The following is a 16,635-nucleotide window of genomic DNA, read 5'->3' on the forward strand; positions in this document are numbered from 1 at the left end:
TGCTCGCGGCGAGGGACCCCTCAGCGCCTCTCGCGTGGCCCCGGCCCCCACCGCCCCTCCCCGCCCCCGGCCCCGCCCCTCACCTACGCGCCCCGGCCGCAGAGCCAGGTCACCGCGGCACCTTCCCACGCTTCAGCGCGCCGGCGACGGGAGCGCGCACGCTGCCCGGCTCCGGAGAGCGCCGCGGCGTCGGCGGCGGGTGCGCGCACGCTGGCGGGGCCAGGGGAGCGCCGCGGCGTCGATAGCGGGCGCGCGCACGCCGGCGGCCCGCGGGGTGGAGGGCGTCGGCGTCGGGCGCGCGCGCGCAGGCGGGACCGCGCACGCCAGCCCCGGCCGGCGGCCATCTTTCCTCCCGGCGGCTGCTCCCGGTGCAAGTGCGGGGTCTGCGGCCCTGCCGGCGCCCTCGGCCTCGGCCGGAGCAGTGGGGAGGCGTGGATGAGGGGGGAGGTGAGGAGGAGCCGCCCCCCCAGTGTCGCCGCCTCCCCCACCCGAGGGCAGGCCCGGCGGGCAGAGCCCCCTGGGCGGGCTCGGGGTCGCTCCCCGCTGCGGCGTAGTCCTCCCCGCAGGCGACCCCTCCTCTCAGGAGACCCCTCCCCGCGGGAGACCCCTCCCCTCGGAGACCCCTCCCCGTAAGAGGCCCCTCCCCCGCGGGAGCCCGCCCCGCCCGCCCCGCTGCTCTCAGGGTCGGGGGCTCCTCCCAGATGGGATAAGCTGTTAAAGATGTTTAGTTTTGAAGGGGATTTCAAAACGAGGCCCAAGGTGTCCCTCGGAGGCGCCAGTAGGAAGGTAAGAGCGGCCTGTGTGTCTGCGGCGTCTCGGGCCCTCCGGGCGGGCGGCCTGCGTCGGGGATCCGGGCCCCCGGAGGCGGGCGGGGGGCCGCGGGGCCGGCCCGCTGCGCGGCCACCTGCTTCTGATGCGCTGAAGCGGGTCTGATGAGGAAAAGGGCTTTGTAGACGGGAATCGCCGGTGATCTGCGCTCCTTAGGTTCCAGACACTGCAAGGATGCTGAAGGCGGACAGCCCTTTGAATCCCGGTGGTGACAGAACTCGGGCAAAGGACATAATGTTTCTGTTTAAAATGAGCTCTCGCTACTCTCACCCTTGACTTCTGGTAGCGGTTGCTTTCAGAATCCACCACCTAAGGGGTGGTTTCTGTTGTAGGAAGTGGCCAGAATGTGTCTGTTAATGTCAACAACCTCTGAAATCCAGGCGCAACTCCTCGCCGGCCACGTGTTTGGATCCGAGGCTGTGTGGATTATTCTTCACCAGCTTTCTGGAAGGAGTGCGGGGACACTCTGGGACCGTTGGTCATACCATTATTCTTACAATTGTTTAGAGTGAGGGGGAGCGGGCTCCGGCTATCCTGCTGCCCTCTCTGATGACCGGCGGCTATTGGTTCAGCGGAACTGCCAACAGATAGGTGCCAGCGCTGTTTCATTCCCTTGTTTCTCACCATTTCTCCTCTGTGCCGGTTCATGGGTCCCTTTTCTGCCTGCTTAGGTTTTAAAGGTTCAAAATAAAAATCTGGCCCCCGTGCTTGAAGTGTTTGAAAAGTTTAAGTGAATCGAATTAGTTGATTATTTACTGAAGAATTTTTTAAACGTCTTTTACTTTATTTTTTATTTTATTTACTTATTTTAAAATAGTTTTTAATGTTTATTTGAGAGAGGGAGAGAGAGAGAGGGAGAGAGCGCGGGGGAGGGTCAGAGAGAGAGAACCCCAAGCAGCTGCGCTGTCAGCACAGACCCCAGCACGGGGCTTGATCTCCCCAACCATGAGATCATGACCTGAGCCGAAAGCAAGAGTGGGACGCTTGACAACGGGGCCACCCAGACGCCCCTAAAATGTCTTTTAAATGCTTTGCATATTGTTTTTGTTTGTTGAGTATATTCTGTATGTTACACTTAAATAAATAGCTGAGTTGTCACATAATCCTGAGTGCATACTTCAAGTAGGAACATCCCTTTAAAATTGTGCTCTGGGAGGGGCACCTCGGGGGCTCAGTCGGTTAAGCATCCGACTTCGGCTCAGGTCATGATCTCGTGGTTCGTGAGTTCGAGCCCCGTGTTGGGCTGTGTGCTGACAGCTCTGAGCCTGGAGCTGCTTCGGATTGTGTGTCTCCCTCCCTCTCCCTCCACCCCCCCCCCCCCCCCCCCCCCCCCCCCCCCCCCCCCCCCCCCCCCCCGCTGGCTCTCTTTCTCTCTCTCAAAAATAAACTTTAAAAAAGATTTCAAAAACATGTAAATAAAATTGTGCTTTAGGGGTGTGTATGATGGCCTCCTAGGATGGAGGAAGGGGACCCAGTAGGGAGTTGGTAGAGAAGTGTGCTGATTTTCAGGCTTTGAGTTGTGCATGACCGTGATTGGTTGAGGGTAGCTGGCTGCAGGACTAGGTGTTAGAGCTGGGTACTGTGTACGTGTGGCAGGGTGGGCAGGGGTGACCTTCCGTGGCTTGGGTATTCATGGAGATTACAGGTGAGATGGAGGAGGGTACAAGAGGCCTCGGAGCACCTCCGGACCAGATCTGGTGTACAGGCGAGGTGGAGAGCACATGGCCGGTTGTACGTGCACAGCGAGCTGGTGGCAGGTCACCACCTCACAACCCATGTCACTTCTCCGCAGGGGCTCCTGATTTCTCTTACAGACAGGAGTGCCCCCGCATGCCCTGCCAGTGCCCCGACCCCGTCTTCTCAACTATGAGCACAGCTCCAGCCCGAGGAAAGCGCTCATCTAGCGGTCAGGGTCTCGGGGGAGGCTGCATATCCTGCTTTTTAGCTGTGCAGAACCGTTTTCTTTTTGATTGGGGTGCAGATTAGACATCCAATGTATGTGTCTTAGGTCATGTCCCTAGAAGAGCTTGAGGAGGTGACCTCGCTGCAGGTGAAACGGAGGCGGGAGAAGGAGAGGGCAGGGGAAAGGGTCTTCTTCCTTGGAGCCTGTCTCAGCCCCACGGGGAACTCAGGAGCTTGGCTGGCATCACGGGGCTGCCCCCTTCTTGCGTGAAGGGACCTGGAATTCTGTCACCCTCCCGTATCAGTTGGTCGTTGGCTGCAGGCCGCTCTTGGCGTGAGGATGGGAGTGTGGCACTGCGGCCCCTCTGCTGAGGGCAGTCACCCTGAGGGTAGCCTTTAGGAGCCGGAGGTGGCTAACACATGGCGGCTGGGGGATGGGTGGGGAGTCAACAGCAGGTGCCGCTTGAAGGATGTCTGCGGTCCACTGCACCCTTGTGACCACCCCACCCCCATCGCATAACATTCCCGGCATTCCGGCATTCCGTAGGCTCCCTCCTGCCCCCTTCCAGTCAGTATCCCTTCTCCCAAAGATAATTGCTGTTTGATCTCTGTTACTGTAGGTGAGTTTTGCCTGCTGAACTTGGTGTGAGTGGAGTCACATCCGGTTTGTTCCCGTTTTCCGGATTTGGCTTCTTTGGGTCCGCATTTCTCTGCGTTCCTCCACACTATAGTTGATGCATTCTGTACTTACGGGTGTGTGTAATGTCAGGTGTGCACTTACACTCGTGTGCTGGGTTCTGCACACACTTAGGCTTTGCTCTAGTGCACACACCTGCAGTGTGTGGAGGGGGCCGGTGGCCTTACTTCCTTGTCAACATTCATTATCGTTAGTCCTTTTAATTTTGGCAATTCTGGTGGCGATGTAGTTTCATTGTAGCTTTAATTTTGTTTCCTCGCAACTAATTCTGTTGAGCAGGTACCAATGCATATTTTCCTTAATTTTCTTTGGCTATGATACAATTCTTTCCCCTCATTTAAAAAGCAAAAGGTTATAATGGTCTTTCCTTCATGTATTAAATTATTCGTAACTGTTTCTCCTTTCTTGGGCTGGGTAGAAAACTGAATATGGCCACCTTTTAAATACATCTTTTTTTCCCCAAATTAAATGAGTATTTTAGTGGTTATTTGTAAAGGCTCTGTGTAGCATATGAAACATCATAAGGAAAAGTCCATGCCCTCCTTATAATCTTGTTGAAGAGACAAGACTTAGTTAGAAGTTAAATAACTATTGAGGGCGCCTGGGTGGTCAGTCGGTTGGATGTCCGACTTTGGCTCAGGTCATGATCTCGCGGTTCGTGGGTTCAAGCCCCGCATCGGGCTCCATGCTGACAGCTCAGAATCTGGAGCCTGCTTCCGATTCTGTCTCCTCCTCCCTGCCCAGCCTCCCCCACTCGCACTCCTCTCTCTGTCTCTCTCCCTCTCTCTCTCAAAAATAAACAACAACAAAGAAGCTAAATAACTATTGTTACTGTAACTCTTGAAGTAATATTATTATTACATTCAAGAATTCTGTTGGGGCTGGTCCAGGAAGAGGGAGAGTTGGTTGGGGCTTAGTCTTGAAGGATGGATAGAATTAGGGTTGGTGGGTGGAAGGGGATACATGGAGTAAGTGTATACTGGATTCCACTGATTCTAAGTCACACAGTTTCCTGATTTTTAGTATTTCTGAAGTCAGGATACATCTTGGTGGCATGACCTAGTTAGCGCAGTATTTTTTCCCTTTCTTGGAGTGCATAAAAGAGTATTTTAGGAGCCATTTAATCACAAGTGTAGAAATCCATTGAAAATAGCTCAGTAGGGGGAAAGATTTATGGGAGGAATATGATGCTGTTTCAAAGAACGTAAGGACAGACGTAATCCAGATACAAGTCATCAGGACCCAGGTGGTTACTCGGTTTTTCTCCCCGAGCTGTGCCGCCTCCTTCATTCTTGCCTCCCTGCCCACTGGCTTTCTCCCTTTTTCTTGCACATGATCTCGGCAGTGTATGATTTCCTAGTTTGGGTGTCCAACTGGGGCAGTTGGATCTGAGAGGAAATCTGATTGGTCTGGGTCAGCTTTCCGCCTGATGAGCTGAGTCTGGGATGAGGTTGGGGTCTCTGGTCCACGTAGAGCAGTATAGATGTGTGAGTTGTAGGGTGTGGATTCTCCAAGAGGGGAGTGGTTGTTAAATGGAATGTCTAGGTTCCTATGGACATAGACGGAGATGTGGAACAGGCTGTTGATTGTACCTGTGTGAAATGAGGGAGAAATCTGGGCCAGACATGCAGATTTGGTAGTTACCGGCAGGTAGATGACTCAGAAAGAAGTCCCTAGGGAGGAGGCCTGGCGTTTGGGATGGGGTGTGGCCTGTGGGGTATGTTAACATCTAATAAGTGAGGAGAATACTTAGGAAAGAATCACACCTGGTGGAGGGCGGGGTGGGGGTGGTGGGGAGGAGGCGTGACCACAGTGCCAAGCGCTGCAGGGAGGCACTGCGGCAATACTAACAAGCCACCAGGAAGACCTGGGTGGCTTCGTGGGGACAATACTCCAGGGTGGTAGGGTCGGAAGTCAGATCGCAGCATGCAGGGAGTGACCGGGAGGTCAAAAAGTGGCGAGATCTTTTTTTTTTTTTTTTAAGTTTTTTGTTATTTTGGGGGGGGGGGGGCCACATGGGGGCGGGGGGGGGGCAGACAGAGGGAGACAGAATCCCAAGCAGCATCCGTGCCGTCAGGGTGGAGCCTGACGTGGGGCTCCATCTCACAAGCATGAGATCATGACCTGAGCTGAAATCAAGAGTCAGACGCTCAGCCGACTGAGCCACCCAGGCGCCCCTAAAGTGTTTAACTTTGTAAGAAACTGCCCAGTGTCCTGCCGAGTGGCCGCACCATTTTGCCTCCCCACCAACAAACAGTGAGCCGTCCTTGTTGCCTCACATTCTGTCCAGCCTCGGTGGTTGCCGGTGATCGCATTGTAGTCATTCTGCTGGGAGGCAGTGATGTCCTCGTCATTTTCCGTTGCGGCTCCCTGATGACAAGGGGTGTGGATCACCTTTTCATGTGCTCATTTGCCATCTGTATACGTTCCCTTTTGCCCACTTTTCAGTTAGTTGTCTTCTTATTGTTGAGTCTCAAGAGTTCTTTGTATACATTTCTTATGTATTTGTGTATATTTTGCGAATATACAAGTTCTTTTTCAAATATGTCTTTTGCATATATTTTCCCCCAGTTTCTTCTGGCTTGTTTTTCTCATTCTCTTAACTGTCTTTTGCAGAGCAGAAGTTTGTGATTCTAATGAAGTCCAATTTTATCAATACTTTCTTTCATGGATTACGCTTCTGACGTCGTGTCTAAAAAGTTTGCCAAACACAAGGTCACGTGGCTTTTATAAAACGTTAGCTTCCAGTAGTTTTATACTTTTGTGTTTTACATTTGGGTCTATGATCCATTTTGGGGAAATTTTTGTGAAAGATAGAAGGTCAGTGTCTGGTTTTCTGCTTTTCTTTTTATTTGTTGTTTTGCATGGATGACCAGTTGCTGCAGCCTGTTTTGTTGAAAAGCTGCCCTTTCTTTGTTGATCTGTTTGGGGTTTGTTTTGTTGTGTTTGTTTTGCCTACGTCACCCTGTCTTGATTTCTGTAGCATTATAGGAAGTCTTGAAGTTGGATAGTGCCGCTTTGTTCTTTTTCGTCAGCATTGTGTGGGGTATTCTGGGATTTTCATTGGGATTGCGCAATCTGTAGATCAATTTGGGAAAACCTGACATTTTGACAATATTGAGTCTTCCTATCCAACATGGCGTAAGTACCTCCAGGGTTTAGTTCTTTGATTTCATTCATCAGACTTTGATAGTTTTCCTTGTGTAAACCTTATATATGTTTTGTTAGATTTAGATCTAAGTGATTCATTTTTCTGGACCTAATATAATGGCACTGTTTTTAATTTCAAATTCCAGCCGTTCATTGCTGGTATAAAGGAAAGCAGTTGAGTTTTGATTTGTATTAACCCTTAGCTCAGCTCCCAGCAGCCAGTTTCATAGTCTCTGTTTCCAGACATTTGACTTTTTTTTCTTTAATTTTTTTTAACGTTTTTATTTATTTTTGAGACAGAGAGAGACAGAGCACGAGCAGGGGTGGGACAGAGAGAGAGGGACACACAGAATCCAAAGCAGGCTCCAGGCTCTGAGCTGTCAGCACTGAGCCTGACATGGGGCTCGAACTCACAGACCGCGAGATCATGACCTGAGCTGAAGTCGGAGGATTAGCCAACTGAGCCACCCAGGCGCCCCCATTTGCCTTTTTTTTTTTTTTTTTTTTTTTAGGAGTCTACGTTCCACATATAAGTGAGCTCATACAGTATTTGTCTTTGGCTTATTTCACTGAGCACAGTGTCCTCAGGGTCCACCCATGTTGTCACAGATGGCAGGATCTTCATCTTTCTCGTGGCCAAATAACATCCTGTCGTGTATCCAGTGGCCGCATTTTTGTCCATCACCTGTTGATGTACATTTTGGTCGTTTCCATTTCTTGGTTGCTGGGAGAAACGCTGCAGTGAATATGAGGGTGCGGATAGCTCTTTGAGATCCTGTTTTTATTTCCTTTGGCTGTCACACACCCAGAAGTAGGACTGCTGGATCATGAGGTCGTTCTGTTTTTAAAACACTTTTTTAACGTTTATTTATTATTGAGAGACAGAGCATGAGCAGGGGAGGGGCAGAGAGAGGGAGACACAGAATCCAAAGCAGGCTCCAGGCTCCGAGCTGTCGGCACAGAGCCCGACGCGGGGCTCCAGCCCACGAACCGCGAGATCATGATCTGAGCCGGAGGCAGATGCTCAACTGGCTGAGCCACCCAGGCGCCCCAGGTTGTTCTGTTTTTAATTTTTTGAGGAACCTCCAAACTGTTTTCCATAGCGGAAGTGATGTTTTTGGTTTTGTTTTTGATCAGTTTGTTGGAATTTTCTACATGGATGATCCTGTCATCTGTGATCAAATACAGTTTTCTTTTTGTCTTCCTAATTTGTCTACCTGTTATTTCCGTTTCTTTTCTCACTGCATTCTGCATTAGCTCTGACTTTCAGGAATGGTAAATCAGTGGTGTGGAGGGAATGCCCTAGCCTTGTTCCTGATCTTACTGGGAAAGTTGCTAGTTTGTCGCCATTAAGTTTGATGTTAACTGCAGATACTTTGTGGATGTTTTTTATCAAGGTGAGGAAGTTCCCTTCTATTTCTCGTTTACTGCGTTCTTATCATGAATGGGTGTTGGGGTTTGTCAAATGCTTTTCTGCATCTACTGATGTGGTCATGTGATTTTTCTTTAGTCCGTCGGTGTGGCGGATTACCCTCAATGATTTCTGAATGCTGAACCAGCCTTGCCAGCCTGGGATCACCACCACCGGCTGTCTTCTGTATTTATTTTTATACCTTGTTGGATTGTGTTTGACAGTACTTTGTTGGAGAGTTTTGCATCTATATTCATAAGAGATAGTGATCTTTGATATTGTGATATTTTTTTCTGGGTTTGGCGTTAGGGTAATGCTGGGTTCATAGAAGGAGTTATTATACTCTAGGGCCTACCAAAGCCAGCTACTGCAAGTTTAATTTTCCTCTTTGATAGGTGTAGACAATTTTTTCTTCTTCTTAAGTTTATTTATTTTGAGAGAGACAGTGCAAGCGGGGAAGGAGCAGCGAGAGGGGGACAGAGGATCGGAAGTGGGCGCGGGGCTCGAACTCAGAAACTGTGAGATCGTGACCTGAGCCGAAGTCAACCATTCAACCGACTGAGCCACCCAGGCACCTGGGTTTGGACTGCGCTTAAGATTGTAGAACTCTGATTGGCTGGCTCTGTAAAACTGCCCTCTATTCTGCAATTGAAGATCTTATGTAAAATCTTTTAACTTAAAAAAAATCCCATGCTATTTTGTTTTAAAAAGCTGGCACTGGGTATATGTGTTGTCATGCCTACTCTGTGTACGTTGCAGTAGAAACTAAAACTTTCTTACAGATCTGGCAGTGAGTGAAGTAAAAATGCGTTCTAAGGTCAGATTTAAAAGTGTTAATTTTCTGTCAGGCTGGGATCACGCTGCCGTTTTACCCGCCAGTGCCGTGTCTCTTCTCTTGTGTGTAATTAACTGGTGGCCTTCACACGCAAGACCAAAAACCTGTAGTTCCCCGTAACAGAGGTCGGGAATTCACGATCTGGTTCTTAGGGAAATCAAGCAGAAGAGAAGGGCTGAGACTGTTTGTCTAATTCTCTTTGTACTACTTGCACTCAGGGCCTCGGGTGAGGCAAGCAGGGCCCCTCAAGTACCACTGGAGGGTTCAAGGTGGCCTTACTGTCAAGCTCACACTGTGGCTGGCCCTGCACTAGCACCGCCCTGAGCGCGAGCACCTCCTGAAATTTTGTTCCCCAGGTATGAGCTTGCCTCGCTAGTCCCTGCCTGCCTTTGCACACTTAAGCCGATTTTCGTGGGTTATGCAGTTAATTGCCAACTAGGTCTCTTAACTAAAGTAATGCGCATTACAGGAAGCCTCATAGGACTGCAGAAGAGCCTCAAAAGAGTTTATTGCAAAAGCAGTCTGGAGTTTTCTTCGAATGTAACTTTCCCTATATTCTTAGAACTTTCATAGAATGCAGACAGCTGGGAGCTTGGAAGTTAGGCATCCTATTATTTTATACCACCGTCAGGGTATCTGCCTTCCACACGTTCCTGTTCTGCCACGGCCTCTGCGTGCCCACACTGGTTGTCATCATAAAGGCAGGAGCAGGAACTTCTGTCGGCGTGTGTCCATACGGTCCAGCACCTCCCGTGGTAACCGGGTTAAAGATGGAAATGCCCGCTGGCGGTGTGGGTGCCTTGTAAGTTGTCTCAACCTGCCGGCTGGGGGCGGGGGGGCAGGGGGCAGTTGAACATCAGAGGCCTTAACAAGGTACATCCCTTCTCATCCAGTTATTGTGCTTTAAGACCTTTATCCTAAGGAACTAATCTGACAGGTGCAGAGGAAAGACGCAGGGGAAGAGATGATTGCGGCGACACCCATAATATTGAACAATTTGAAGCAACATAAATGTCTAGCAGGAAATTTGTGAAGCAAATGGTAATACAACAGTGTAACGGAATACTAGACAGCCGTTTAAAGTGCACATGATGTGTGCTTATTAATATTTATATTTTAATGTCTTGTATTTATTAAAAGGATTCATTGTTAATGGAAATAAGCAGATTACAAAACAGGACTTCAGTGTGCATTTAAATTACATTAATCTAAATGTCACAATACCTGCTTTACCACTTTCTTAATTTCCAGTGAATGAAGGACGTGGTACTTACAGTTCCTGTAGAATGGTGGCTTGGAGCAGTACGTTCTTGCTGTCCACTCAGTTTTGTGGAACGGGGATCTGAGAGCAGTTGGTGGGTGGTTCTGGCTCAGGATCTCTGTGAGGCTGCGGTGCCTAAAGCCTTGCCTGGGGGGCTGGCTTGTCCACGCGCTGGGGGAGCCACTCCTGGGCTGGCTTGTCCACGTGCACGGAAGTTAGTGCTGGGTCTTGGTGGGAGGTGTCAGTTCCCTGCTACGTGCACATCTCCTTAGAACTCCTTGACTGTCCTCCTGACATGGCGTGTGACCTGGGAGTGCAGGGAGAGAGCGGCATGCCTGTACGAGGCAGTCCTGAAAGTCACATACATTTTTGTCGGATTCTGTTTGTGTATCCGGTCCACACTCAAGGTCGGTGGGGTGGGGGTCACGCTCCACCTCTTAAAGGGAAGCAACCTCAAAGACCTTGTGGAAATATGCTGAAGCCACCGCAGAAGGGGTATCAGTTTCAGCTAAGTTGTAAATGCTAATAACACGTGACTTACATGTGCTATTTTTCTGTCTTAACAGCCTATTAGGATTGAAATATTATGGCTTTCCTTCTCTCCTACTATATTGAGTCAGTAGTTACTGGCTATGTAACTATTATGCAAATATGAAGCAGTTAAAAAGCAAAGATTATCAGCCAAATAAATTTTCAGTAGATGTTTTGGTGAAACTTAGTTGACTCAGAGACAGTTTTGTAGCTCTGCGCCTTAGAAACGTAAGCAGGTGTCATTTATTTGCAGCCGTGGGAATTTACTTATTTAGATCATTTACCTCTTTGATCCAGCCACCCTTGGAGAAGGCGGGGCACACAGTTGGGCCAGGGGGAGTAGATAATTTTGGACCGAGTGTCTGTGGGTTGTCACCATGACAACCGTAGGGCAGGAGGCAGTCACATGAGGGTATAGGAGAGAGGTGAGTGAAGTAGGGGAGGATCACAGTAAATTTTGGGCCATCTGGGAGCTCTTTTGGATGTTGGTATACCAGAATGGAGGGACGAAGCTTGTTTTCCTTTTCGTGCTGTGTGTATCCTGTTTCCAGAACCCCAAGCAAATGGCATAAGGTTGGTGCCCTAGGCTTTCGTATGCTGGACTGGGATCCTTGCTACTATGTATATATGGACCTCGTTGCCATGGGGAGGAGGGACAGCACGGACAGAAGTGGCCAGCCGCGGAGAAGTGCTAATCACCTACAGATTGCTCAACGTGGCTGGAGTCAGTGTTGGAGAGAAGGCCGGTGAGAGGCGGTCAGGGCCCAGATCATAAAGGTTCTGTGGGTCACACTCAGGCATATCCAGGCACGTGGGTGAGCCAGTGAGGGATTTTAAGCAGTAAAGTGACTGTGGGCAAACGGGTTTTGGAGAGATGAGTGTGGGGCAGTGCGGGTGGTGGGAGGCCAGGTGGGAGAGAGGGAGGCAGCCGCAGTTGTGCAGACGAGTAATGCGGGCCTGACGCACCGTGGTGGGCGCCTGAGTGGAGGGGCCTTCGAGAGCTGTGGGCGAGGTAGAATCGGTGAGCTCTGCAATGAGAGGGGGCACTTCAGGCGTTCGTCTGGGATTACCGGAGTGGAGAGTGAGGCCGCGAGCCAAGACGTTAAATTCCTGGGGAGTTGTTCGGTTTGAGTGGTGGAGGGTGTTCAGGAAGCGCCCGTCTGGAGCTTCGGGTAGAGACCCCGAGTCCCTCAGTCCATCAGCAGGTGGTGGAAATTGTGCGATGCACGGAGTCGTCGGGAGAAAGGGTTCGCTCAGAAGGCTCCGAACAGAACTCCCACGGCTGCCAGCATTTACACAAGAGGCAGAGAAAGGGGCGTGCAGAGGCGATCGCGCGTCAGGACCTGGTGAGCGGAAGGCTAGCGTGATGTCCGTGTGTGGGTGGCCGCACTCGCCCCCAGACAGTGGCTTTAATGAGGGAATGCGCGGAGGCAGAGTGGGAAAAAGCAGGGACTGGTGGGGGACCGCGGACCTGTTGAATGAGGCTTTATTTTGAGGCTTTTGTGTTTTGCTGTAGCCATTCCTCTCTGCCTTGTGTTCAGACTCGATGTTATCCCAAAGCAGAGAGTCAAGTCGTTCCATCTCTTTTCTAAAATTAAAATTTTGTTTTATGTTTAAAAATTACCGTACATGGGGGCGCCTGGGTGGCTCCGTCGGTTAGGCGTCTGACGCTTGATTTCGGCTCAGGTCATGAGCTCACTGTTCGCGGGATCAAGCACCGTGTCGGGCTTGAGCTGACAGTGTGGAGTGTGCTTGGGATTCTCTCTCTCTTCTCTCTCTCTGCCCTTCCCCCACTCGTTCCCCCTCTGTCTCTCAAAAAAAAATAAACTTAAAACAATTTGAAAATTAAAAAAATACATGCTCATTGTGTGGACTTGGAAGTATTTATGTTTATTCTTAAAAAAAATTTTTTTAATGTATATTTTTGAGAGAGCGAGAGAGAGACCAAGCGCAAGCAGGGGAGGGGCAGAGAGACAGGGAGGCACAGAATCCGAAGTAGGCTCCAGGCTCCAGGCTCCGACTGAGCCACCCAGGCGCCCCCGTTTATCCTTTCTTTTTGGACATTTAGGTTGTTTGTTTTTATCGTGAACATCTTTAGAGCCAACAATGTAATTATTTTTTAGGATAAATTAAAGAAGTTGAATTGCTTGGTCCAAGTATGCACATTGGAAAGGCTTTTGATACACTTTGTTCTCTGGAAAACAGTTTCTATTCCCTGGTTGCTTGGGTTCAGTGCTGCCTTTGCTTCTTTGGCCCGCGGTCAGCCTCTCGGGCATTTTCTCTCCAGGGTGTTTCCGTTTCCCTCTTCCCTCGTTACAGGTAGGCAGGCCACCGTCCTCGGTATTTGTCCTCTGGCAGGGTGCTTTGCCCCTGTGCTCTCGCTTCTTGACTTTTTAATTTAACTGTGTTAGCATTCCTTGGAAGTTCTTCCAGGGAAGAAGTCAGAGCCAGAGAGTCCAGAACTTTGGCCAAACCTGCAGGGCTCAGGCGTCGGCCCGCCGGCCTGTGGCCCAGGACGCGCGGCTGGGGCTTGTGTGGCCTGCACACGCCGTGTCTGCCATGTCACCGCGCTGCAGTTTCCCGTGGAAGGGCCAGGAGCACGTCCCCCAGGCCCCGGGAAGGTGGCTCCAGTAAAACCCTCCTTCCTTTTGAGTTAATTTTCCGTTTAATGAAGCTTTAATGCTCTAATGGTTTTAAGGGGCATCAGTAAACCCTGGCGTGTGGGCGAGCAGCACAATTCATGCCACATCCTTACTGCAAAGCATGGAGTTGTGTGGGGCGCCTGGGTGGCTCAGTCGGTTGAGCGTCAGGCTTCGGCTCAGGTCGTGATCTCGCGGTCCGTGGGTTCGAGCCCCGCGTCGGGCTCTGTGCCGGCGGCTCGGAGCCCGGAACCTGCTTCGGATTCTGTGTCTCCCTCTCTCTCTGCCCCTCCCCCGCTCATGCTCAGTTTCTGTCTCAGAAATAAATAAACATTAAAAAAAATTTAAACAAAACATGAAATTGTGAAAAGCGTGATGGGAACCTGAAAAAATGTCATCTCCGTGACCAACTGCAGTTTCATTGCTTACCTTTTCTGGGCTCCTCCTTTTCACATCTTGTAATACCAAAGTCATAATTCTTGTTAATCAGAAAGTCAGGCTGAATTACTTTTAATATTACCTTGCTCTCATAATGTTTCCATTTCCAGTCAGGGGCCTTTAAAGCAATGTTAAATTTTTTTTTAATTGAAAAAAATTATAAAAACAATGAGATCCATCTAAAGACAGATCCATCCATCTAAAGACTCCTGATTTCCCCACCGTTACCAGTTTCCTCAGTGTCTGTTTGGAACTAGTGTAAACATAAATAAACATATCCCCCATCACCTTTTCAGTGATAAGGAGAGAACGTACTACAGTTCTCCTGAGTGCCGTATCTTTTTTTTTAATTAATTTATTTTTTATTAAAAAAATTTTTTTTTAATGTTTATTTATTTTTGAGAGAGAGAGTGAGACGGGGGAGGGCCAGAGAGAGGGAGACACAGAATCGGAAGCAGGCTCCAGGCTCCGAGCTGTCAGCACAGAACCCGGCGCGGGGCTCGAACCACGAACCGTGAGAACATGACCTGAGCCCAAGTTGGACGCCCAACCGACTGAGTCCCCCAGATGCCCCTCCTGAGTGCTGTGTCATAATGAGTCCACACCAGCACCTGTAGGTCTCTGGCGTTGTGTTTCCTAGGTGCGTCACGTTCCACTACCTGCTTTGTATCCTGTAAGTCTTTCCAAGTTTATCGTAATGGGATTTAAACTGTTGCATTTTGCTTTGGATACTTTAAAGTGGGCTCTTTTCTGATTATAAAATAATGTTTATTACAGAAGATTTTAAATTACTGCCATAAGTAAAGAAAAATTACTTCTTTGGAACCCTCCCCTCTGTTTAGAAATCATGCACTATTAATATGTGGGTAAATGTTCTTCCAGTCTTTTTCTATATACTTTTTGAATTAGGAATCATTTTGCACATTTTGTTTTATAAATATGATATTTAGCACTTATTGTATTTGATGCACCTTTAAATACTTTTTGCTTGCACCTGAAGTTAGTTTCTCTTACATTTTCATAGAGGTTCTTAGGAAAAACCTGCAAATTGTAGGTTGTGCATTATTCACAAATAATACTTTTGCTAACATTTAACATTTTAATTAACTCAAAAGGAAGTGTTTTACTTGACGATTCTTTGAGTTGTGTAAAACTGCTCTTCTGTTAGTGCATGAGAGTGGGAAAATACCAACTTAAAACAGGTGTGAAACTGATTATTCTGTTTACACTGTTAAATGCAGTAAATTGCTAACGGAAAATAACCCAAATAGTGAAACAGAGGAAGCTTCATAATTGCTTTAAAAATCAAGATATTAATAAGCATGCTGAAGTTCTTTTTATAAATGGTTAGCGGTCCGTCTGAGCATTTGGTTTATGGAAATTACATTATATAAATGTACTTTGACTTCCACTTAGATTTTCGACCATAAATTTTTAAATTCGGATAGTTAATGAAATCTGATTTAAACTATATATGACTGATTTTTTTTAACTTCATTTTGTTACCACTAAATGTATTTGCCAAAAACAAAAAACGTTTTTTGTCCTATTGAAAAACATCTTTGTTAATGGCATTTTTGAAGTTTGGCCACATTCAATTTTCAGAGGAGACAAGACAATGTGTCTAAAGCTCAAGGCTCAAATAGGGAAGTTTGCTTCGTTCACTCTTGTTTACATGTTGGGGAAGAGGTGCAGTGTCACAGCTGTGGAGGGAAGATGAGGGTCGAAAGGACCGTGGGCGCCGACTCGTCATGCCAGAAACGCTTGATGAGTGTGTTTTGTGAACTGGTATAGAACTGCTCCTGGGAATTCCCCGCTTCTTCTAGGCCTGTAGGATTTAAGATCCAGTATGCGTGTGATAAATCGGAGCGGTCACGGTCTGAGGGTTCTTTTTGGTGGTGCTTCCTTGTGCTTTTCCTCCCAGCCACTTCGCGTGGACTTGTTTACGTGGAGCTGGTTTTGAAAATTTATGTCGTCTTGTGGCTTCACTGGTTTATTACAAAGGTGAGAACGTATTCCATGGGCATGGGTAATAACTCAAGCAGTAGAAAATAACGACGCAGAGGAAGGCGGTCCGAGTCCCCCCCACCTCACCTCTCACCCACCCCTCACTGCCTCCGTCACCGGTCCTGACAGATTGTTCTCTGCGTGTGGAATCGTCCGGGGGCGTGCTCCTCTCTCGTTTAAACACCTGCTAGAGCATGGGAAACAGGCTGCAGCACTCCTCTTACCGCCTGATAACCCATCTTGGAGATCGTTCCAGAAGAGCGCAGGCGGATTGAGCGCATTCTTTTCCAGAGCCGGATGATCCTGTGTGCAGTGAATGTTGCACAACTTATCTGTCTTATATTTTAATGGCCGTTTATGGTCAGTTTTTCACTAAGCAACATTGCAGTGCATATCCTTGTAAATGTGCCTTTAATTCGTATAGGTCACGTTTCTAGAAGTGCTAGCTCAAAGGCTGTGCACATTTGGGGTTTTAGTAGATGCACCTCGATTGCTGAGGTTATCAGCGAATGAAAGTGCCTGCTGTCTGTAACTCACAGCAGCTCCCTGAGTCTGTTTGCCAAACAGATAGGGAAAAATCCTCTTTCGTTGGCTTTGTATTGCATATTTATAAAATGAGTAGAAATGAAGTTCTTAGGTTTAGAAGATTTTTATTTCTCTCTGCACTGTTTATATACCTTTTGCTGATTTTACAAATAATTGGCTTTGCGTTATTATAGATAGTTGTTCCTATTTTGTTATTTTATTAACCTGTGTTATATTTTTCCGTGTAGAAAGTTCTAATTTTTATGTACTCAAATTTATTAAATAAATGACAGACCGTAACGAGACTTAGTGTTGATGTGATACATGTTTCTTAGAGAAAGTCTTCTTTCATATGGAGATTTTTTAGTGCTCATGTTACCTTCACATTTTTATAGCTAGCCCTTTATACAT

The 16,635-nt window shown here is 48.3% G+C and overlaps 1 protein-coding gene across 1 annotated transcript in view; it reads left to right on the forward strand.

Annotated features, from left to right (window-relative positions):
* The first annotated feature begins 312 nt into the window (after positions 1-312).
* The window catches only part of UBE3C (ubiquitin protein ligase E3C), a 120,420-nt gene continuing 104,097 nt past the window's right edge, over positions 313-16,635 (forward strand). Inside the window, exon 1 of the mRNA XM_049642182.1 lies at positions 313-786. Coding sequence (XP_049498139.1) covers positions 721-786 — 66 coding nt within the window. The 5' untranslated portion in view covers positions 313-720. The remainder of the gene's footprint in view (positions 787-16,635) is intronic.

Source organism: Panthera uncia, chromosome A2 (genome assembly GCF_023721935.1).
Source record: "Panthera uncia isolate 11264 chromosome A2, Puncia_PCG_1.0, whole genome shotgun sequence".
NCBI classification, from domain to species: domain Eukaryota; kingdom Metazoa; phylum Chordata; class Mammalia; order Carnivora; family Felidae; genus Panthera; species Panthera uncia.